Source organism: Dipodomys ordii, unplaced genomic scaffold, assembly GCF_000151885.1.
Source record: "Dipodomys ordii isolate 6190 unplaced genomic scaffold, Dord_2.0 Scaffold73, whole genome shotgun sequence".
NCBI lineage: Eukaryota > Metazoa > Chordata > Mammalia > Rodentia > Heteromyidae > Dipodomys > Dipodomys ordii.
Genome location: NW_012267289.1, coordinates 8,952,600 through 8,976,360, shown reverse-complemented (window position 1 = coordinate 8,976,360; position 23,761 = coordinate 8,952,600). Strand labels below are relative to the sequence as shown.

Here is a 23,761-nt window from a genome sequence, read left to right as displayed (position 1 = left end):
GGAAGTCTCACTCTAAGTAGAGTCATTTAATACTGTAACATTTTTCATAGGAATCTATCATAGAAACTTCTTTGCTTTGTACGTGATGGCCCTGTTCTTTCAGCAAGGGTTGTTTAAATTCTAAAAACTAAGCTGAAAAGTCAGATCATTGCAGCATCCATGCCTTCCTCCCTGTGAATTTAGAATCAAAGTCATAGGATTTTCAAATGAGATCATTTGAAATCATAATAGTCCAGCTTCTTGCCACACATACAAAAAAGAGATCACTTGGAGGTTCCTCACCAAAGCTCCATAGTTATAGTGTATTGTGGGTGTCAGAGTGCATGAAATTCAAAGATTTAATTTCTCAGTCCAGAGACCTCAGACATAGCTTAACATGTACTTCCTAGAGAGCTAAGGTGTCAATGTTTGGCTGTGAGAGAGTTTTTAATGGAATGATCTGGAAGAATAGAGGCCTACTATAAAAGAGAAGAAGTTTTTAATTCTTGTAAGGATTTTTTGAGGTTATTTTTAGAGAACTGTGATGCCACCAGGAATCCTACAAGAATCCATCCCTCTAAAATTCCTTCTATTTTCTTTTTCTAATAAGGAAGATATTTTGAAGTAAATAGTCAAGGGTAGAGGTCATGCATGAGACAGACAGTCTAGGAAGCAGCTTACTTCCTCCTCCGGGTTTGCTTTAGTCATGCTATATTAAAAGCTGTGAGAGTTTTCCCAGAAAAGAAACCCATATACCAGAATGTTTAGATCGAAATTTCAACCTGTCATCAAGATAGAATAAATGAGAGATTCCCAAATAGGTTCTATGCAGATGGAACAAATGTAACTTCTGGGAATACATTCTGTAATTCTTGAGAAAATAGAAGGATTTTGTGACATTTCTTCAAGAGTAACTAGTAGCTGAGCTATGGAGTCCCCACTTTTCAACACAGGAAAGTTACCACCTCCTATAGCAAACCTAGCTAACCAGGGCTTGCTTACCAGTGGAGAGCTTAAAATGTGTTCCCAATATGATAAAAGCATCATGGACAGATTATTTTCTTCCTAGAAAATGTTGATGGGGGAAAATTTGGCTCACTAATACTTTGATGACTGAGACATGGGAGTTAGCTGCTGCATGGAAACAAAGATGGCCCATTGTTTCGCCAGTGACAAAAGACGGATTGTAAGTGGTGACAGCTGGTACAGAGCCTTTCTTCTGGTGAACTAGGAGTTAAATATGGTGGATATCTTAGGAGAAAGCTCAAGTCTTGAGAGCTGTTGCTGGAAAGGTCTCTTACAGTTGGTATCTTTGTTATCTGTCATGCCCAACAAACATGAAGTCACTCAGCACAGCAAGTACTATAAATCTCCTTACCTTTTCTTCCTGACTTCATGGAGGGTTTTTAGATAACACACAATATGCTCAGCTAAATTTGGCATTCAGATAAAGGATGAACATTTTTTATTATAAGTATTTCTTTGGAACATAATTATACGAAAAAATAGGCTATTCATTTAAAATTCAAATTTATCTAAGTGATCTATATTTCTGTTTACTAAATCTAGCAACCTTACCCACACTCCACCTTTTCCCAAGCATCTGGTGAGTAGGTAATGCTGATGGACAGGAAAGAACTGAAATTGTTCTTTGTTTTCTAAATCAGCTGTGTTTTGTGATTCAGTGTTCTTTCCAGAGAGTAAGCTGAAAAGTCAATGGATTTTTCCAGGCTCTTCAGGCAAGACCAGAGGAAGATTTTCCTATATAATAAATAATAAAAAAGACTTGATAAAACTTAAAAGTGAAAAATATCTTTTTCTTGCTTGTGGTTTTATTATGAATGATTTTTGTTACTGTAAAGGTAATATATAGAGAGGGATTACAGTTGTACAGGCCACATTTCTTTTTGGACAATGTCACCCCTTCCCTCACGCTCTCCCATTTCTCCCATTTTTCCTTCCCATCCCCACCCACAAGTTATATAGTTCATGTTCAACATAGTGTCTAGTGAGTATCACTACTGCATTTTTTCACCCTTTGTACCCTCACTTCTGGGCCCCTTTTACCCTCCCAAAGACAGATAAATGAACAAACAAAATAAAAGGGAAAGAAAACAAAAACAGCAACCAAAAACACTCATTTCAGTTTCCTGCAGTGCATTTCAATATTTTATTTTACATGATCAGATGTGCATAGATATTGTGCCTTGTGTGTTTGTCTCCTAAGAATATCTTCCTTTGGTTTCACTGTACATAAATGCCTAGAGACCTGTGTAATTTATCATATCCTAGTGGTTTTTTTTCCCACCATCCAGTGTGTTTACTGGATACATTCTAGCTACCACAAATGAGGGAAACCATGCAACCTATGTTTCTTTGGGTTTGGCTTACTTCATTTAATATCTTGTTTCTACCTGAAAAAGGATGTAGCTAACAAGATAAATAGAAAGTCCACAGAATTGGAGATTTTTACCAGCTATGCATCAGACAAAATCCTCACATCTAAAATATACTTAGAGCTTAAAAATTAAACCCTCCAAAACCAAATCCTCTAAGAAACCATAATCAAATTAATAAATGGCCTAAAGTCTAAGAGAGAGACTTCTCAGAAGAAGAAGTAAGAATGGCCCATAGACATATGAAGAAATGCTCAACATCTCTGGCCATAAAAGAAATGCAACTCAAAACAACATTGAGATTCCACCTCACCCCAATTAGAAAACTAAATATCAAGAAAACTAATAATATCAAATGCTGACATGGATGTGGCCAAAAAGGAACCTTGTAATACTGTTTGTGGGAATGTAAACTTGTTCACTCTGGAAAGTAGTATGGAAGTTCCTCAAAAGACTAAATATAGAGCTTCTCTATGACCCAGCAATTCCACTTCTGGGCATTTATCTAATTGACCACAAACCAAGCCTCACTAAAGCTACCGGCACAACCTGTTTATTGCAGCATTGTTTACCATAGGCAAGATATAGAATCAACCCAGATGTCCTTCAGTGAATGAATGAATTAAGTGAAAATTTATCTTTGAGTACACCACAAATTTTCTTTAAGTAATCCTGCTGTGTTTAACTTTGTCTACTGACAGAACTATAAGAACTATAACTATAATTTGTCTTGAAATTTGTGCTCTTCTCAACGTATCTTTGGAATTTTTACTTTGTAGAATGGTTTTGTGGCTGTACTGAACATTCTTGGAAAACTTCTGTTGAGGACCTAATATGTGAGAAAGACTCCTTAAGGTTTTAACTAAACGAGAATTTGACTCAAATCAGCTCAAACAACATCATAAAAATTTTCAGTCCAGGTATTTGGAAAGCTTCGGTATAGGGAGAGTTTGAGGACTGCTTGAGTTAAAGGCTCAACCATGTGAGCAAGGACTGAATATTTAATGTGTATTCATGTAATTTTTGCAGTGTTGAGAATATAGCCCAGGACCTCTGAGCTATATTCCCATCTTTATGTTTGCTTTGAATACGTTTGTCTTCTTTCTTTACAGTAAGCAATGGGAATTTTAAGAATGGTTCCCTTGTTAATAAGGTGGCCACAAGTTTAAATTGGGGACAAAGTGGATGAGAGTTATGCTGTACTGTCACTCCAAACAACCTAAGCAGTCACACTACAAGCTTATTCTGTGGTGACTCTGTCTAGGGCACATACATATGGAAAACACATAATCTAAAGCTTTGTCAGAGGGCTAATAGTGGGTTCGATTTTTACCAAAATGTCAGCTATGTGGGAAGCTGTAGGTGGGACTGATAAGGAAAGAAAGTTCAGTAGTCCTTAATAATTGTTAGATAAAAGACAGTGTGAAAATGGATACTGGCCCTACTAAGTATCCACTCTGACTGGAAATTTACATTTCTGTCACTGACTACATGCAGAGGTTATAACACAAAACTGACAGTCTACACCTTGTAGGCATTTGCCAGTTCCAGAGGACATGGCTCAGTTCATGACCCTAGAATCTGAAGATCTTCCTTTTTTCTTTGTAAGGTGTTAACTGTTGGTATTGAAGAGGGAAGGTAATTTGGGTGGAGTATCCAGGACTCAGGGTAGCGCAATTTCTCAATGGGAAAATCATATATCAGCAATATAGCCCCCTATATCATCATAGCCATATATACTGGCCCAATGGGCCTTACTTCTGGTCTCCCAGAAGCAAAACACAAAAATTTACCTCTGAGACGACTTATGTTTCTTTGTTTCCTCACTTGAAAAATGAGTGAGATGAACTTGATTTTAACAATTCCTCTGAGAATAATGTTTATTTTGTGAGCTGTAACAATTTGTGTAAATGAGGCTTTAATTCTGTCAATTATCCACAATGTGATATGTCTGCCTTACAATAAACAGTTGTTACAAATTTAAAAATTTTTTAATTTGGCAAAGAGCCAAATTACCATTTGAAATTTGGCACATAAAAAATGTAGCTGAATTTAACTCTGAATTTAATTGGATTTTGACACTGAAAACTTTAAATATGCTGTTTCTAAGAGCGTGAAGCATTTCTTGTTTCTCATTTTCAGTGTTTTGCATGCAGAGAGAGAGGGAAAAGTATCTATTTACCATCTTAGAAACCACTAATAATATTTTGACAGTAACAGAAAGCAGATAGGCATAAAAACAGAAATATGTAAAGGACAATTAAAGTTAGATTGAGGCCATTCATTAATCCGAGGATAGATCAGTGGCTGAATTGACCCAACCGCAGCTGCTGTTCTTGAGAGACTCGCCTAAGGAAGAGAGATAGAAAGTGGTCACATGCACATTTATCCCCTTCCCCACACGATGAAATGTCCTCACAGGCATGCATTTTTCTCTGGGGGTCTCACCTACTTGAGCTAGCACTCAGTGTGAAGCGAGGTATCTTAAGTTTTGCTTTGCTAGGCAGCTAAATATAAAACCCACAAAACAACAATTTCCCTCTATAATAAATGGCAACTCAGCAACCATAATGAGCCTTTTTCTTACCTCCTACAGTTTTCTTTGTCTTCTCCTATCTATACAGCTTAAATCCGAACTGACTACCTTAGAAGGCAATATTTTGGGCACCAGAAATATAGACAAGAGAATGAATATTTGTATCTCTATCATTTTCTTCCTAGTGACATGTTTAAAATATTTGATATCTTGGAATTTTTATCTGTTTGATGGAACATTTCACACATCTTCAGAGGTCTGTTTTTAGATTTTGCTGCCCTTTGTCATCAACAATACCAAAGCAAAAACAGCTGTTAACCTTTGAAAAGGAGAAATTTTGGCCATAGCTAGCATTTGCTCTTTTTGTTAGAGTGTGGCTCATTGATCCTCAATCCTTTCTTCTCTTTTTATACTAATTTATGATTTAGCTATAGATATGCACATCTGTGCTAATCAACCAATATATAAACATTCTAAAGACACAGACACAGGATCAATACTTTTTTAAATTGTATTTTGTGCCACAACACTGGATACAATGAAATAAATATATTCACATTGCTTTCCACAAATAATAGCTTTTAAATATAATTCATAAAATTTTATCTTCTTTCTCTAAAAAGCACTAAGAAGAGGATAATATCAGGATAGACAGTCTTGCCACAATCTTGGCAACTATTTAACTCAATGAAACTGCTGCCACTCCCTCTCAAAAGCTGGTCACCTACGGGTATGGAGGGAGGAAGGATGAGCAAATGCAGTCATTATAGTCAATATACATTACAGAAAAATTGAACTGTGTAACTTGAGGGGAAAGAAAGGAGAAAATGGGGGAGGATGGTGGAAGGGTGACACTGATCAAGATTCATTGTATTTGTAACTTGACTTCTAGAATTGTTATCTCTATACAACTACTTAATAATTAACATTTTAAGAAAGTTCATCCTGGAAAATCTATCTTTCCTAAAAGGGAACACAGACCTGGAACTTGTGGAAAGATTTATAATACTACTGAAATATCCAGAGGTACTCTTAAATGTTATATAGTACTTGAGTATAACTATATTTTGTTACAAGTTATAATGTATTTTCATGAAGAAAATTCTTGTTTTAATAAGAAATCTATAGTGGGGGGAAAAAGAGAAAAAGTAGGAATGGGTATAATCAAAGTATATTTTATGCACATATGGAAATGTCATTGAAATCTATAGTGGGGGGAAAAAGAAAGAGAAAAAGTAGGAATGGGTATAATCAAAGTATATTTTATGCACATATGGAAATGTCATTGAAACTCCTTGTAAAATTAATAAACAAAAATAAAAATGGTCCTAAAATAGCAAAACAAACAAGAAATCTGTTATTGAAAGATTCAGTTCTCCTTTTCCTTCTCTTTTCTTACTTTATTTCCTCCCTCCCTCCTTCCTTTCTTCCTTCTCTCCTTCCTTCCCTCTGTCCAGCATTACTGGGAGTTGAACTCAAGGCCTAGTACTTGCTAGACTGGTGTTCTCCCACTTGAACTAGCCCTCTATCCCTGCTTTTTGCTAGTTGTTTTGGAAATGCTATCTAGTGAATTTTTCTGCTCCAGCTGGCCTCAAACTAGAATCCTCAACATCTCACCCTCTAGAGTAGCTAGGATTTCAGGCATGAGCCACTGATGCTTTCTTTAATCCTAACAGAGCTAAAATGATATAAAAAATTGAAGAAATGTGATATTATTCCTAAATGATGTATGATTGGAGCCGTTCTTGTTGCTCATAACTACAACAACATTTCAAAGCAAAAGAAATTCAGTACAAAGGAATAGAAATACAAACCTCGTTACTTAGCATTTGTAAAAATAGATTCATTTTAATTTTAGCCAATTGTGTTTCAAGCATGTTCAGTTTAGTTCTGCAATCATGAGTGCTGGGTGTAGAATAAAACAGGACATAGATATTTATATATGAGGATATGGTTCCAAGATCCTCCTTTTCCACAGTTAGAAGAGTTCTCTCCCTAGCTGATAGACAGAACTACAACCAGATGATTCAGTGTACTATGAGAAGACCTTGGGAAATGAAGGCCTTCTGAACACTGGACTGGTATCACCAGGTACAATTCTTATGTGTATCAAATCACAGAATTACACTTAAAGAATCAGGATTGTAAACTTGATGGAAGGCCTCTAGAAATACCTTTACAGATGACTGAAACACCAGACTTAGGTTTAAGTTATACTCATTCACAAAAGAAAAGTGATAAAATGAAGAATGGGAAGACCTGTAATTCAGATTTCATGTTCTCTGACAAATATTCTTTAGCTGTATTTTTATCTTATGCACTTCATTAAAAACTAATGCTTCACTCTTTTTTCCTTATTAGAAAAATAATGCATAGTTTCTTTAAAAAAACACTAGTAATAAAATTAAAAAGGGAATCATTTGCAATTTCACTAACTAGTGAGCAACAAAGTTACTTTTGCACTCATATAAATGAAGTAGTCATAAACATGATAATTCTATGATTCTTTAGTCTATTTTTTCTACTCAATTTTATTTAAATTACTATGAGGATTTTTCTATTTCAGTATATGGTACAGCAATTTTAAAGATATAGTACATGAACTTTAACTTACTTAAGATAAATTTTGGATATTTAAGTTGTAGGTTGCTTTCATTTTTATGAATAGTGTTTTAGTAAAATATTTATACAAATATCCAAAATTATTTTCCATGGTCAATTCCTAGAAATAAAATTGCTTTTGATATAAAATTCAAAATTTATTTTAGCAAGTATAATCAAATGACAGTAATCTTTTTGGCATAACCCATAGCTCCAATCATTGGCAAACCTAATTTTTAATGTTTAAACCTGCCAACTTATAGGTACAATTGTACTGTCATTTTAACTTTATCTATGTTATCATATATTTTCATAAATATCTTATTATGCAGCTCTATATTAATCTTTGTTTTTTAATTCCTTTCTGATTTTTCAGTTTAAATTATTTTTATTAACGCACAAGCCAGGTTTGGATTTTACAAGCCCTTTGTAATTAGAAATAAAGCAGCTATTTCCAACTACCTTCAGGTCCTGTGAATTTGTGTTTTTGCTTAAAAATGAAACCACAGTCTGTTTCATTTCTCATTTACTATTTCTCTCCCTGAGTTGTCAGTTTTGATTTTTCTCTGAACTGAGGGCAAGTGAGAGGGCATCTCATCAAATCACTGTAACTGGGCAAGTTTCTTAGAGTCATCTAGTTTGCTTTGCATACCATTTTTAGTTTGTCATTTAAAAATAAATTTAAACTCCATGTTGTTCAAGACATGTTCTTATGTTTAAAATAATCTGCTGAATTAAAAAAATTTTAAGGACATTGACAGTATTTTCATGTGAGAATATGAATACTTCTTTAAGGAAACATAACAGCCTTTAGGAAATAGCCATATTGAAATGACAGTATTCAGAAAGCAGAGTCAAGATAACTGTGAATCTAAGGTCAGCCTAGAATGTGTTATATCTTGTATCAAGAAATATACAAAGAAGAGACAGGCACTGGTGGCTCATGCCTATAATCCTGGCTAGTCAGGGGGCTGAGATCTGAGGATCATGGTTCAAAGCCAGCCCTGGCAGGAAAGTCCATGAGACTCTTCAATAAACTACCAGAAAACCAGAAATGGCGCTGTGGCTCAAATGGAGTGCTAGCTTTGAGCTAAAGAGCTGAGGGAGCCCAATAAATAAGTGGGCGAAAGACTTAAAGAGAAACTTCTCTGAAGAGGAAGGAGGGTTGGCAATAGACACATGAAGAAATGTTCAACATCCCTAGCCATAAAAGAAATGCAAATCAAAACAACATTGAGATATCACCTCACCCCAGAAAGAACGGCAAAAATCAAGAACTCTAATAACAACAGATGCTGGAGGGGATGTGGACAGAAAGGAACCTTACTTCATTGTTGGTGGGAATGTAAACTTGTCCAACCACTTTGGAAAGCAGTATGGAGGTTCCTCAAAAGACTTCACATAGAACTCCCCTATGACCCAGCAATCCCACTTTTGGGCATTTACCCAAATGCTTACAAACAAGACCACACTAAAGCTACCACCACAACTATGTTTATTGCAGCATTATTTACCATAGCTAAGATATGGAACCAACCCAGATGCCCCTCAGTAGATGAATGGATCAAGAAAATGTGGTATATATACACAATGGAATTCTATGCCTCCATCAGAAAGAATGACATTGCCCCATTTGTTAGGAAATGGAAAAACTTGGAAAAAATTATATTAAGTGAAGTAAGCCAGGCCCAAAAAACATTGATCCCATGGTTTCCCTTATTTGCAATATCTAGTATATGTACGAGTCAAGCGGAAAAGGTCAGATAATGTGATGTCAGGAAAATGAACCCTTAGATATGTATTTTAATGTTTTTTCTTTCATGCATGTGTTTCTAACGCATTTATAAGATTGTCTCTTTGTTGCTTTGTATGTCCCTCCCCCACAGTATAAGCCCTGCTTTCACTATATTTGATGTCAGTATAACTTGTGGAGGAGATGGGGAAAAACCAGTTGTTTAAGGATACAGGTGATCTGATGCAACAATGAGAAGTACAAGTTGTCATGTCCAAAACGAGCTTTACAACGTCGGTGCGGGGGGGGGTTTTGGGGGGGAGGGGGGTGGGAGGGAGGGGGGAAGGAGAAGGATTGGGATGGGGGGAGGGGGGAGGCTGGGAAGGGATGGGAAGGGTAAACAAAGGAGGAGGCTGCAATGCTTGGTAAGAAATGTACGCATTATCCTGCCCATGCAATTGTAACCCCTCTGTACAGTATGTTCACAAATAAAATAAAATAAAATTAAAAAAAAAAGAGCTGAGGGACAACATCCAGGCCCAGAGTTCAAGCCCTATGACCAACAGAGGGGGGGGGAAGAAAAAGAAAAAAAATACATAAAAAAGAAGGAAAAACCAGAGGAGGAAGCAATAGGCGGAGGAGAACAGGAGGAGGAGAGAGGAGGAGGAAGTGAAGGAAGAGAAGGAAGAGAAAAGAAATGGGAATTACGTGACAGGGCTCATATATAAAGTATGGACTTTTCCTTAGATACTGGAAAAATCCAATGAAAGTTGACTCATAATTTTCTTTTTTTCCCCCAATTCTTCTTGAGCATCAGTATTTCATAATTTGATTAAAAGAACAAATGATTGTGTGGATTGTAAACTCCAAGAGAAACAAGTTTGACTTCTTTGAGGGCTCTAGTAAAAAAAAAAAAAATACCCGAAAGACTGTATAGCAGGCCATCTGTATAGCTTCTTAGTAGGAAATTTTAAACTATTTATAAATACCATTTTAATGTTTTCTATTTATAATGTTTTTCTTTGTTTTGTATTCTCCTTTCTTTTATTCTGTTTTCTGCTAGGTAGATACAAAATATCTATCTTCAGCTCAAGGGCTTTAGCTTGAATATTAGTAACAAAATTCAGTAGCTGCTCTCAGCAGCTTTGTACACATCTGTCTGTGGATTTGAGTATATATATGAAAAAGACAGAAATTTTGTGCATGGAGTGACTAATTGCAATATACCTACTTTGGAATTCATTATTATGAGATTTAATAAACATAACTATCATAACTCATTGTGTACAATAACACTTTTAATTTAATAGTAGGAAATTTCACTGTTGTCAGAGAACTCCACAGGTTTACAGCACACAAAGCATAAATTTAAGCCAGTGAGCGATTCCTTGTGATGACAAATGAGTCACTTAAACAAGTCAAAACAAACCAATAGGACTGACGTCACCATTCAGCTTTATTTTCTATATATCCAACAGTAGCTTGTGGTAGTTTTACTTGACTTCATTTGTATGGAGTAAATATAATATCTTGAAATTAGCAAATTTGGAGATTTATGAAGATTTTGCAATCGATTAAGTTTATATAAGAGAAAAGATACTTGCTGAAGATGGCACAGAGGATTTTTTTTATATTGTTTGTGGAGGGGCAGTTTTTAATCATAGCCAAATAGCTGGACACAAGGGAGTTAAGCCATAGCTAAAATAAAGTCTTTATATGATGCATGATGCACAAAACTTTATTTGATGTAAACATCATGTATATATACATATTCTACTTTGCATATAACTAAGAAAAAGTAAATGCATTTATAGATACAGAGCAGAAATATTCTAGAGAGAACATTTTATTTAAATTAATAGTGGACAGAAATATCAGAACTGACAAGACCTAATAAGTAAAAATCTTAAATTTCCTATCAATTTGGACAAAATTCTTATTAACGAGAACTAATTCTTGCTAACATATTAGCTAGGAAGCAAGTTAATGATTAAAATCTTTTTTTTTGGGGGGGTCCGGTCGTGGGGCCTGAATTCTGGGCCTGGGCGCTGTCCCTCAGCTCTTCAGCTCAAGGCTAGTGCTCTACCACTTGAGCCACAGCACCACTACCCGCTTTTTTCTTTTTGCTTATGTGGTGCTGAGGAATTGAACCCAGGGCCTCAGGCATGCAAGGCAAGTGCTCTACCACTGGGCCACCTTCCAAGCCCCTAAACTCTTCTTACTTAGCAAATAAATTAATCATTGTCAGAGCTGTAACAACCTTTACTAGGTACTTAAAGAATCATGAAAAATAGATGAAGATTATATGGTAAGTCCTTGAAATGGGTTCCTTGTCTAACAACCATAATTCAGCTTAGCCACAGCCTCCAACATAAACTGTTTTACTGTAATTTTAAAGTATGTTTTGGTCTTAGAAAGTTGGCACTCAGATAAATAAAGCAAAATTCTTTTTAGTTTACTAGAGTCAGCACCCTATTTGTAGATTAATCCATGAACACTTCATGGGACCCTGTTCTTTATATGCTTTAAGGCCTATATTCATAGGTTAGCACATTGAATATTTTATTATTATTACTACTGTTATTAGTATATTTAAGTACCTATACAAAGGAGTTGCCATTTAACAAAACACTTTATTAATTCAGTGCGTCTTACCTATTCCTAAACCTACCCTTTTCCCTTGCTTTTTTAAATTTAGTAAGATATACATCAAACTCTTGACTGTATTCGATCCCCCTCTAGTATATTGAATATTCAAAGTAGCCTTTTTTTAGGGAAGTAAGCTTATGTTAAGATTCAATTCTTATTTATTAAGTACATTTAGAAAATATAACTCTATTAAGCAAATGACTAAGATAATAAGAAATGACGAAGGACACTCATTCTAAGAACAGGTATTTGCAGGGGAAAATAAATCCACATCAGCCTCTGTGAGAATCAAAGCGATCTTGTAGTAGTCATCAACTATTTGCAGATACTTCAGGAGCTAGAATTACCCTCCTGCCTTCTGTCTTTTTGAAGCTGGAGCCATCATCTTGCTAGCAGGTTATACTAGGCTATTCCAGATATACACGAAGCAGATTTATAATTCCCTTAGTATCTCTTAAGTTTTGTGAGTGAGCTTTATAGGTAAACTGAGTGCTTTTCTTTTCTGGGGCAGGCATAGCAGACCAGTCATTTCTCACTTCTGAGATTGATAGGGAAATAAAATGAGAGATTTGAGGAGTTAAGATGAATCATACAGGAAGATTTCTTCCACTCACCTTACCATCACACCATGCTTTCTTCATGTATTGAACATGAACTTGTGATCCATAGTAATAGATTGCGCTCTGTCATGCACAGAGCTGGCCTTTTGGCCATGATCATAACTTAGATTCATCAGAGAAGTGGTTTAACTTGTTGGAGTAGACAGTTTACAGAACTCTTAAGGAAGATCAGGTTAGTTTTATTCTTTCAATGTTGCCCAAATGTTGTTTGTGACTCTTTGTGCTTTAACTACATTTATTTGGAAATTACTTGTAAGTTCTCAGACAACACTTTACTCATGGCATATTGGGGAGCTTTTGTCAGGTAAATTCAAGAAAAACAGCTTGAAAAATGCTTTGGACTTTATATTCTTATTTGTCTTTAAAGACTTAAAATAACTTGACTGCTTAAGCAAATGAAAATACATAATGTTAAATTGTAGTTACCTCCTTATATATTTGTCTTTCTAATCTTGGATACAACCTGTAAAGCATGATTGTGTTAAGATGACAGATTAACTTTTGGAAAATTATTGGAAGATACAGAGCAGGTTTGCTCTGTGCTGATATTACTTTACCACAAACTAGCTCTCTGAATAGTATAATTAAGAGAAATCTTGAAGTTTTAAATTTATGACTATGTTCCTACATATAAGTTTACCTAGATATATATGTAAGTGGAAGTAGTTAACATTAAAGATAGGGAAACATAGTTTTAAAATGCAAAATGATACATTAATTAAATGTTTAAATATTATTATGTAAATTGCACTGTAGAGAAATCCAGGCATGCATATTCACATAAAATCAATTTACTCAAGGTTTGAATTTTTGCCTATGAGATTTACATTGTCTATAAAACTATATTTTTCTTTTGGGTGTGACACATTATGAATATAAAATATACAAAGATTTCTTTAAGGCATATAGTTATTGTAAAATATTAAAACTCTACTAATATATTTTTGATATTTTATTTTAAATATGTACTGAAGGATATACTAAATGGATAAAATTGAAATAAAACTGGTTCTCAATTTTTGTCAAATAAGGATTGTTAAATATAACTTGCTATTCTATTGAGGTTTTCTTTCTTTCTTTTTTTTTTGTCGGTCATGGGGCCTGAACTCTGGGCCTGGGCACTGTCCTTCAGCTCTTCAGCTCAAAGTTAGTGCTCTACCACTTGAGCCACAGTGCCACTTCTGGATTTTTCTGCTTAGGTGGTGCTGAGAAATTGAACCCAGGACCTCATGCATACAAGGCAAGCACTCTACCACTGAGCCACTTCTATTGAGTTTTAAGCCGTCCTTAGCCATCAGAAATCCAATTACTTTATACAGTAAGTTTTTACCCAATATTTAAAAAAAAACCTTTGTTTTTATTTTAGTAATAGAGTATCCTCAAGAATTTTATAAGATATATATGTATATATATTACCAACTTCATTTATGCTTGAAGATTAAAATAACTTTCTCAGTGCCTCGCATTAAGAATGATGTGAAAACTCACTACCTTGGTTTTCACATTTTCCAACAACTACCTTAAATGATTAATTAGATATAGTTTAAAAAATAATATATCTCTCTAGGCACTGCTGGCTCATGCCTGTAATCTAAGCTACCCAGGGAGCTGAGATCTGAGGATTATGGCTCAAAGCCGGCCCCAAAGAAAAATCTGTGAGACTCATGTCTCCAAATTGTTTACCAACAAAGCCAGAAGTGGAGCTCTAGCTCAAATGGTAGAGTGCTAGCTAGCCTTTAGCAAAAAAGCTAAGGGGCAGCACTGGTGCTGAGCTGAAACCGCAGGGTAGGCATTAAAAATCGTAGTCTATTTGAAAAGCAATAACTTTCCTGATTACCTGATTAGTAATAGTTTTTCTTCTGATTTCCTTTAAAGAAGTATGTGCCTTCTACCTTGTATGTTTTGTTTATTGCTTTGGAGAACTACTCAATTATTGAGTTTAACTTTGAAATTGTCCAAGAAGTTTTATTTGTTAAACAATTGTGGGACAGACTTTTTTCTATAACCATGATAGCTTACTAAATAGCTGTTGTTGTATTGATATTAGTTAACAGTGAATAATTTATGTAAGTAAATTTTATTTTATTTAATGGAGGATTAAGAGAGATCATCATATCAACCAATTTATAAATCTATAAGCTATATTTTCAACTTCTATTAGGTTCTAAGAAGATATCCTATATTTGATATTTCTCTTTAAGTGAAAGAAATATATCTGGGATAAAATGATATTTCTTAGCCTCTAAGAATAATCTATTTTTTTCTATTTCCAAGCCTAGCATTTATAAATAAAACAGTAATCCACGGATAAACATAAATAACTTTTTCTTGAATCAAAATATATTTTTTACAACAGCATAGTTACTGTTGGAAAGTCTTTTATTATGTATTTTTCACTTTATAACATTTAAGAGGAATATAGGCATACATTGATTAAACAAATGCTTTTTTTGTAAAAGAATGCAAGGAAGTTCTCTAGATTTGACACAATTCACATAATGCACTTGTATTATTTTTATTAGATATTTTTCACTTTGGCTGGTGTAAAGCACCTTGTCTCCCTGGATCTCATGTGGAAATTATATACACCAAAGAAGGAAGTGCTATTGTGCACAAATATTTTAATTAAAGTACAAAATGATAACCTGCAGGGGAGAAGATCTAAGCATTTGTCAAGCTGCAATTATATTAGTAGTTTCATTTTTATTTGATAACTCAATAACAGGGTAATTACAAACATGCAATTAAAGCAAAGTCAAACCCTAATTTATAAAGGCAATAAAAACAAAGAACAGAGTAAAACCCTATTATAAAGCAGTTACCATAACATTATAATGACCTGCATTTCTACCAGTGTACCTTATAAGGCAAAGGTCAAATCTAGCTCTGTCTTTACACATTAACATAACCCCAGATCATAAACACAATACAAAACAATTTTTATCCTCATGAGCTTTTTTGCCAGTTCAAAGCTGTGATGAATAGACACATAATGAAAGACAATGTTGGAAGATGTTGGCGAATCACAACACAAAGCTTTAAAGATAGGCTTAATGACTCAGAAAAAAACTATACAGTGTAGGTGTATATATATGTATAGTTTTTGTTACCTGCAATGCCAACACATTTTTTTCATCAGATGAAATGTAATCCAATATGGAGGCAAGCTTGAAGCATAAAGTGGATGAAGGACCACGGTTCTTTAAAATACTGAATGAATTGTATTGGCAGTCACGAAGAAAACAAATGGTTCAAGCCTTTCTGGAAGAGTTCAAGGAAGGTGGGCATTGTATTTTGCCTGACTGACTTGACTGGCAAGGATCAACTAAAACCTCTCCACTGAAAATATAACACATGGTTTAATTATATCCACACCACAGAGGGACTTTCCAGTACTGCTTTTCAACATTAACTCTTCCTTAGATTTATGAAGCAACTTGAATCTCCTCCTTTATACTTTTCTGTTTTCCTTTTTGTTTTGTGGTTGACAAAAACTCCCTAATAGCCCCAATGAAGCTTGAAATGTCCCAGCTCCTTTTAGAGTGACACGGACCTCTTCCTTCGTCTGACAAAATCCTCTGGATGAATGAAGTTGGAAAGAGCCTTGGTGAGATGACTATCCAGTGTGTCAGTGCTGCTCCCAAAGGCAGAGCTCTTCAGGCAAGGACACAAGTAGCTCATGATGGCTCGGCGGATGTAAGTGTCAAAGATGTAGTAAATGAGAGGATTGACACAGCTGTTGGCAAATGCTAAGGGCCCACTCACATCCATGCCCAGCTGAAGAAGAGTGGAGGAAAATGGGAACTCTCGCTGCAATCCAGAAACAATGGCCAGGAGTTTGAAAGCATTAAAGGGCAACCAGGAGAAGACAAAGGCTGCCACTACAATAAAGATAACCTTTATGGATTTCCTCAGCTTTCTGTTATGCTTTCCTGATTGCTGGTAATGAGCACACAGCTTCCTTGTGATAAAGCAGTAGCAGGTCAGGATGCTCACCAAGGGCACAAAAAAGGTGAGAATCAAGACTACCAGAGACCATGTCAGTTTTATGGAAGTGGCCCTCTTCTCAGCACAGTATGGCTTATCATTAATCAGGGTGAGCTCCCGAGACAGAAGAGTAGGCAACCCCAGGAGGCAAGAGATCAGCCAGACACTTACACAAATGCCATAGGCACAGTCCCTCCGTCTGAGTTTCCTGGATAGGGCTGGGCACACGATGGCCAGGTAGCGGTCCACACTCATGCAAGTGAGCAAGAAGATACTGCAGTGCATGTTGACCGAGATCATATAGGAGCTGCCCTTGCATAGGAAAGACCCGGTTCTCCACAGTCCAAGAGATGCCTCCTTATCCACCCAGAGAGGCAAGGTGACAAGGAAAATGAAGTCCGATGCAGCCAGGTTGATGATAAAGATGTCGAGCAGTCTTCTGCTGCCACGTTTGAAGTACAATGCACCTATGAGGATGAAGTTCCCTGATACTCCAGTGAGGAACACAGCTGTATAAAATATGGGAAGGAAAACCGAGGTGTAAGGCAAATGGGGGCTGGTGTCCTTGATGTCAGGGTTTGAGCTTGTAGCATAATAATAATCCAAATAAAACGGGGTTGCTTCTGGGTCCATCCCTGAATACCAGATGCCAAACCTGTAAGTGTTTTCCCTATGAGGTTTTGATTTGAATTTGAGAAATGTCGAGGGAGTTTCTCTTATATAGTACCTGCCTTCTATTTTTTTCTTCTCCCTTTAAAGATATTGGACAAGCATGAAAACAGATTAAAAATGCAGTTTCTACCAGTCTTCAGAAAGAGCCCACAAGGCACACCACCTCTGATTGGTGTTAGTTGTGGTTGTGGTTTTCTTTATTTGCACTTACCCATGAAACTGAGGTGTTTCTTTTTTGACTTCTTTAAGATATTTGGTTTTTTAAAGTCTAACATTAAGCACTGAATTAACTTTAAAATAAGTTCTCGTTTCCTTTAAAGAATTTTGCTTTTATGCCTCTGAATTCTCTTGATCTAGCCTTTACTTTTACGTTTAGGATTTTTAAGGTAATAGCTGCAGACATACATACTATTGATACTTTCGATGATGTGTGTATGTGTGTAGAAGTTACATATATAAATGTATAATATATATGCACTAGATTTTTAATATAATATATATACATTATATTTTTATTTGAATGAAGAGTGTATGAAGTTTTTCATTTGTATGCAGTGATCAGCATTTCCCAAACCATCTTCAGTCTATGTCTGTGGTATGCATTATGATTGCCATTAAGGCGTTGACTCTACTAACTTATTTGAGTTTTAAATTTTATTTAATACATAATAGTAACTTTTATTTCATATTTTTAAGTCTCCAAATGGATGGAGATTTATTTATTTATTTATTTACTTTCTTTATTTTGTAGTGCTGAGGATCAAACCCAGATCTTTGCATAAGCTAAGCAAGCAGTCTATTACCAAGTGATAACCCCAGATCTATTATTTCAAAGTTTCCATGGCAGCTAGCATGACATCTTGTCCATAGTTGATGTTTTGTAGCTATTAGTCAGAAACCTCATATTTTTGTGATCCAGTGTAATTAGCAAGGTTGTAATTATTTTGAAAAAAAACTACAAACATTCTGATTCATGGAACTTACAAACATATTTAAAAATTACAAACTTAAAATTTAAAAATTACAAAATCATAGATATGGTAGGAATAGAGGTAAAATAATAATAAGTTCAATGTCTGCCTGGGTTACTACAATGGACTAGTGATGTGGCTTAGTAGTAGAACACTTGCCTACCATCTGTCATGACCTGTGTTTGATCCCAGCACCACAAAAACCAAGAAGCAAGCAAACAAAAATTGTAAACTCTTCTACTTTTACATTTTACCTGCTATTGCAATCCAACCAAAAACACTCTTTTTTGTTAAAAGTTAACATCAATTAACTAACATGGTCAAGTAACTACCTTTCACTAGACTTTACATTGCCTCTGCTCCCCACATTGTTACAGGACACCACTGTAGAAGTAATTGTTTTTCATAAGCTTTTGAGCCATTGCATTTTACACACCATACATCAGAGAATTCCACTTTTTGGAATCCCCAACCTTTCAACAGAAGTAAAAACCTATACTAAATGGCATCACAATAGAACTTTCAAGATACTCAATATAAAAGCAATGTTTTTTGGTATACTAAAATGCTTGAGAAACAGGTTAAAACAGAAGAGATTCTATAACAGTCAAAAAAATTGAAACTGATTTGGGAGATTTTAATTCTTTACTAATCAAAGTGACTTCAGACTATATTTCCCTTTATCTCACTTAATGTAAAAAAAAAACTCCAGTTTCAGATTGGTAATACGATTAAATAGGAGGATGTATGCCTATAGTTGAAAATTCAAGTTGGACATTTAAAGTCCTTTCTGTAGAATTTTAATTTTTCAATGGCAGGTATATTAAAAATATAGTCCTGCCTGTTGGACTCCTTGTTTTTGATATAGTTTAATGTCACCACCTTCATAGGCAAGAGGGGCAGGATCAAGAAATGGTTAAAGATCTCCTGATTTGAGACATCTTAAAGAATCATTTGGGAGTTGATTTATGGGGTTAGCCTCCCTTCATCCTTTTCCCTGTCTGCTCTGTGCTATTCATTCATTGTATGGGGGACAGAAGCTTCACTAAACATAGACTGTAGATCACAGGAACTAATTAACTACATTGACATTTCTTGAGCAGAAATCTTTGCCACTGGGTAAACCGTAATTAAATTTAAAAAAGAATTGATTTTTTTGCCAAATAGTTTGAAGTAAAACTATTTACTTGAAAAAGTTTCATAGTGTAAAATTATTAAAATTCTATATCTGTATATGTGTGTGTGTGGAAGTACCAGTCTTATATAGTCTTTGTATTAGAGTCATCAGGATTTCCTTTGGAGATTGAGAAAATAAGGTTCATTTGAGATGTAACTTTCCTTAAGTATGTCTAAGGAATCAACATAAAAGTGTACATTTAGGAATTGAATGTTTGAATGCACATTCATTTCTGTAAGGCCTTAACTTTTCTTATAGTTGTCTAAAGTTGTTGAGCTGGAATATAAAATAGCTAAAATAAATCTGACTTTTTAAGCAAAGTGATTTTTAAAAATCATACATGGCCATTTTGAAGTATGATATTAATGGTAAAATGTTACAGTATGAGGCTACCTTTGGAGGAGAAAGCAAATTAATTGTTGCAAGCAATAAAAGAAAATAATAGCATAGTTTTTGGTTTCTAATAATTAAGAGTACAATGTTAATATGTGCTGCCCATCGGCAGAGAACATCATAGTTCTAAGAAATTTCAAGTACCAAGGCCATTTTAGGACGTGGCATGCATTTTGAAATATATACACATATACTAGCAATAAAATAACCACGTATACATAGGTCAAAACTCAAAAGCAACAGTGAGTTCTATAAGCATATAAAAAGTCAATACCAAGAGGCTACCAACAATAAAAGAAAAATGAACATTAATATTAGTATCTGATACATGAATACCATCCCTTAAGAATGGTTTTCTAGGAAACATCATCATTCAACTTTCTTCCTCAAATTCTGACAAAAGTAATTGTATCTAACATGCAAAATTATGCATATAAAGTACTCATTCTCTCATTTAATTTGGCTAGTTCTCAATATTTGACCCATTGCACTGGGGTAGAGCTTTAAGCCTAGCCATAATGGGAACTGCCTGGAGTTCCTAATGATCAAGACAGCTACTCACTAAAATCCTCTTTAGGACTCTTAAAGTGATTGTTTTGAATCTGTGGTTGCCAGACTATATTACTCACATTAAAATCACCAGGAAGCTGACTGAAAGATAAATTTGCAACTTTATCCTAGATCTAGTGAATAAGTCATTGGGCTACTGTTTAGGACTCTGTATTTAACAAGTATATAAAGCAAATCTTACACACCCTGAAGTTTTAAATAACCATTCTTATTTATATCGATTAACCATGTTATGCTATGTTTTGTCATTACTTTGGTTAGTTTTGTAATTTAAAAATTACTTCACAAGTGCAAACATGGGGACATCCTTGATCTTGAATCGTACCAAATTTAAAAAATTAACTTCCTAGACCCTTAACTCTGGCATATGCTAACTCTTGAGATATGTTACAAATTGGATCAGATGTTGAAGTTGAGATGAAATATTTCCTCTGTTGAGATATTTTCATTAGTAAATGTATTATTCACGATTACATGGCTGTGTTTGTGGATTGAAGTCTTTGCTTTACAAGCAAGAAAAATATTTTGAAAGAATTGAGCTACCCCAATTAGGTTGTGATCTCTAGATTTACAATTATATTGCTCTTTTTCTCTCTTATACAATTTTGACCACTATAAAAGGCAGAGACTGTATCAGCCAATTCTTTGTGTATAACACCAGAAATACCTAGCTATAAAGTTTTCTGCTCGTACATCCCAGAATAAATGCAAAAGAACATGAAGTAAATTGATTCTTGTTAAGCTTATCAGGTAATAAGATTAAATATATTTACTTGTTAAAAGAATTTCTTACTTGACTGTCATAAAGCATATAATAATTAAAAAAAGATCTAGTCTAAGAATATTGTTTATACTCTAGAAATTTGTTTTCAGTTACTTTGAGAATTTCGTATTATTATTAATTTTATACTATAACAATATATATTTATTGTTAAATGATGCCAAATTAAGTGGATTACATTCACTGTTCTTAGTATGTCCCTCCTTTTAATTTTGATTATTTTCCTTGATATCTCACATTTGCATGGGTTAATCTGATTATTATTATTATTATGGGAGAATATACTTTAGGCTTCTTATATTAGATTTAATCTGTATTTATATTACATATCACAAAAATTATTTATTTTAGTGTCCCTGGCATCCAAGCTTGGTATCTGGCATGTAACAGAAGACCAGTAAATGTTTGAAGACTTGAACTGAATAAACTGTTCACATACTTCTTGGATAGCTTTGATTAGAATTTTAGCTCAATTTGTTAGTGATTTTTTTCCCCAATTTGGCATAAACAGAAAACACCTAAGATTCTGAGATAAACCAGAATTAGGTTGTGTGGTCAGTGGCAATGGGTATAAATAAACAGTTCATATTTTCCATGCTGAGGGGGACAGGATGGTCAAAACCTCAAACACACAGTTATTAGGTTGGAGACTGTGATGCCCTCAGTATTTTTAAGCATTCTTCAGAACTAGAGAGTATATGTGTAATTCTCCTTTGTAGGTATCTCCAGAAACATTTACTTCCTATACCACAGTGGCTTATGGATGATATAATCCCAGGGTTAATAATTTTTTGAGAAGGCTAACCAAAGACAGTAGTAATGATATCCTCATGTCTTTCTTACTCACTCACAGCAGTTGAGAGGTTGATTAAACAAGCTGAAGCAATCGAGAACACTTATTTCTAAATGGCATCCAGAGTGAATCCAGGAGTAAAAAGGCTGCTCATACCATCCTAACATTATAATTATTCAAAAATAGTTGCAAATAATAATTTGATGATTCTTCATTAAGCTCTAGATCATATGCTGAAATACACACACACACTTACTGATGACTGAAAATACTCTTATGGTTTGGATATTATACATAAAAATATAGTAATATTTGAACTTTATGGTAAAGTTTGCTATTGTCTTTATTTATGCACTGGATATGAATATCAGTTTACCAATTTAGTTTAAAGTAGTAAAACTTCTGATTGGAAAAACAGATATCTCCAATATTTCAGGGTAATATTGAATTGATCTCAGGTTGAGGCTCCCATCTAACATCTTCCATCTTCCCAGTACAATAGATCAATTCTAAGACAGCAGAGGAGAGGTAGGGTGTCAGTAGAGGATAAGAGTGCCTCTGGTCTTCTAACGAATCTGTTGAGACAGTCACCATTTGCTGGTCCCATTGGGAAGTTTACACCTGCTATTGGTAAAAAGTAACTGAAGCTTCCGGTCTCTCCTCATATGAGGCTCTGTGTCATCTTGAGACTGTCATCAGAAGTCCATCTTCAGATGCAGCTCATTGACCCTAGACTAGAACCATGAACAGGCAAATGGCCTTTCTTTCTAATTAAAAGATGCCCCTGCTTCCTTTCTGTCAATTATTGTGCAATGCAGGCAAATTTGGAATTATTCTGTTTCTATTCTACACAGTGTTCTGCAATGTCCTATACTGTTTATGACCTTATCTGCTGGAACAGATGTTCTTTTAAACTCAGTCCTTTTCACATTACATTGCCCCGTTTTTATTTACTGTTAGCCCAATGAGCTCCCTTCCATAAGTTAGCACTCTCCTTCCCCTTTCCACAGCTTGACATGCTCCCTTTCTAGGCAATTCTAGGCCCATTTAGTAAAGGCAGTGAATAATCAGCCTCCAACCCCCCCCATTGTCTTGAGATGGCACTCCTCTGGGGCAGCAAGAGCCCCTTAGAGTGACCTTCAGATCTAGGCAGCTGCAGGGCCCCTTATCTCCTACTTGGGAAACAGCCATAAATCCTAGACCACCTTGATGAAGACCCTGGTCCTCAAGTCCACACTGGCATATGCGCCTCCTAGCTCCTTCTAGTCCCTCCTAGCCTCAGTAGGCTATATAGGTCACCTCAGACAATAGCCAGCACTTCTTCTCACTCCTCTCTTGTGAGAAGGGGTCTTGCCTCTCCCTTTACCAGCAATAAACCTTTATTCTTTTTCCATATGTGTGTGTGTGTGTGTGTGTGTGTGTGTGTGTGTGTGTATGTCTGGGTAGTTTTCTGGCAAAGTCTAATATGCTCTAACATTTACATTTTGGCCTATTTAAATTCTCACCATTTAATGGGTTTTTTTAATCAACTGAAATTTATTTTTAAAAGGAAACTACAATAAAGAGCAAATGTCACTTATCGTAAGAAGGCAGCCACAAATATGTATTCCCGAACCCCCCAAAATGATGTCTTATTGTTGAAAGATACTGTTTTCTTTCCTCCTCCTCTTCCTTTTTCTCCTCCTCCTTCTCCAAGTAGTTTTACAAACGAGGTCAGATACACAACGCATCTTGATCAATGTCACCCCTTTCATCAATCTTCTTACTCTGAATATAAGCTATCCAGGCAGACACATTTTCTGCTCTAATGAGACGCTAAGAGAGGGGGAAATAACATTTCAAAAGTTCAGCTATATGGAAGTTACTTTTAAGGTTGTGTGGTGTGACCACGAGGTCACAGGACC

General features: G+C 35.2%; 1 protein-coding gene across 1 annotated transcript; it reads right to left on the bottom strand.

Annotated features, from left to right (window-relative positions):
* Nucleotides 1–4,336: 4,336 nt before the first annotated feature.
* Gpr15 (G protein-coupled receptor 15) lies at nucleotides 4,337–17,237 on the bottom strand. Its single transcript, XM_013024109.1, has 2 exons — nucleotides 15,624–17,237; nucleotides 4,337–4,724 (listed from the first exon to the last, which is right to left on the bottom strand). Exon 1 carries the CDS (start codon nucleotides 17,131–17,133, stop codon nucleotides 16,051–16,053), a length of 1,083 nt encoding a protein of 360 aa, XP_012879563.1. The 5' UTR covers nucleotides 17,134–17,237; the 3' UTR covers nucleotides 4,337–4,724; nucleotides 15,624–16,050.
* Between the last annotated feature and the right edge of the window lie 6,524 nt (nucleotides 17,238–23,761).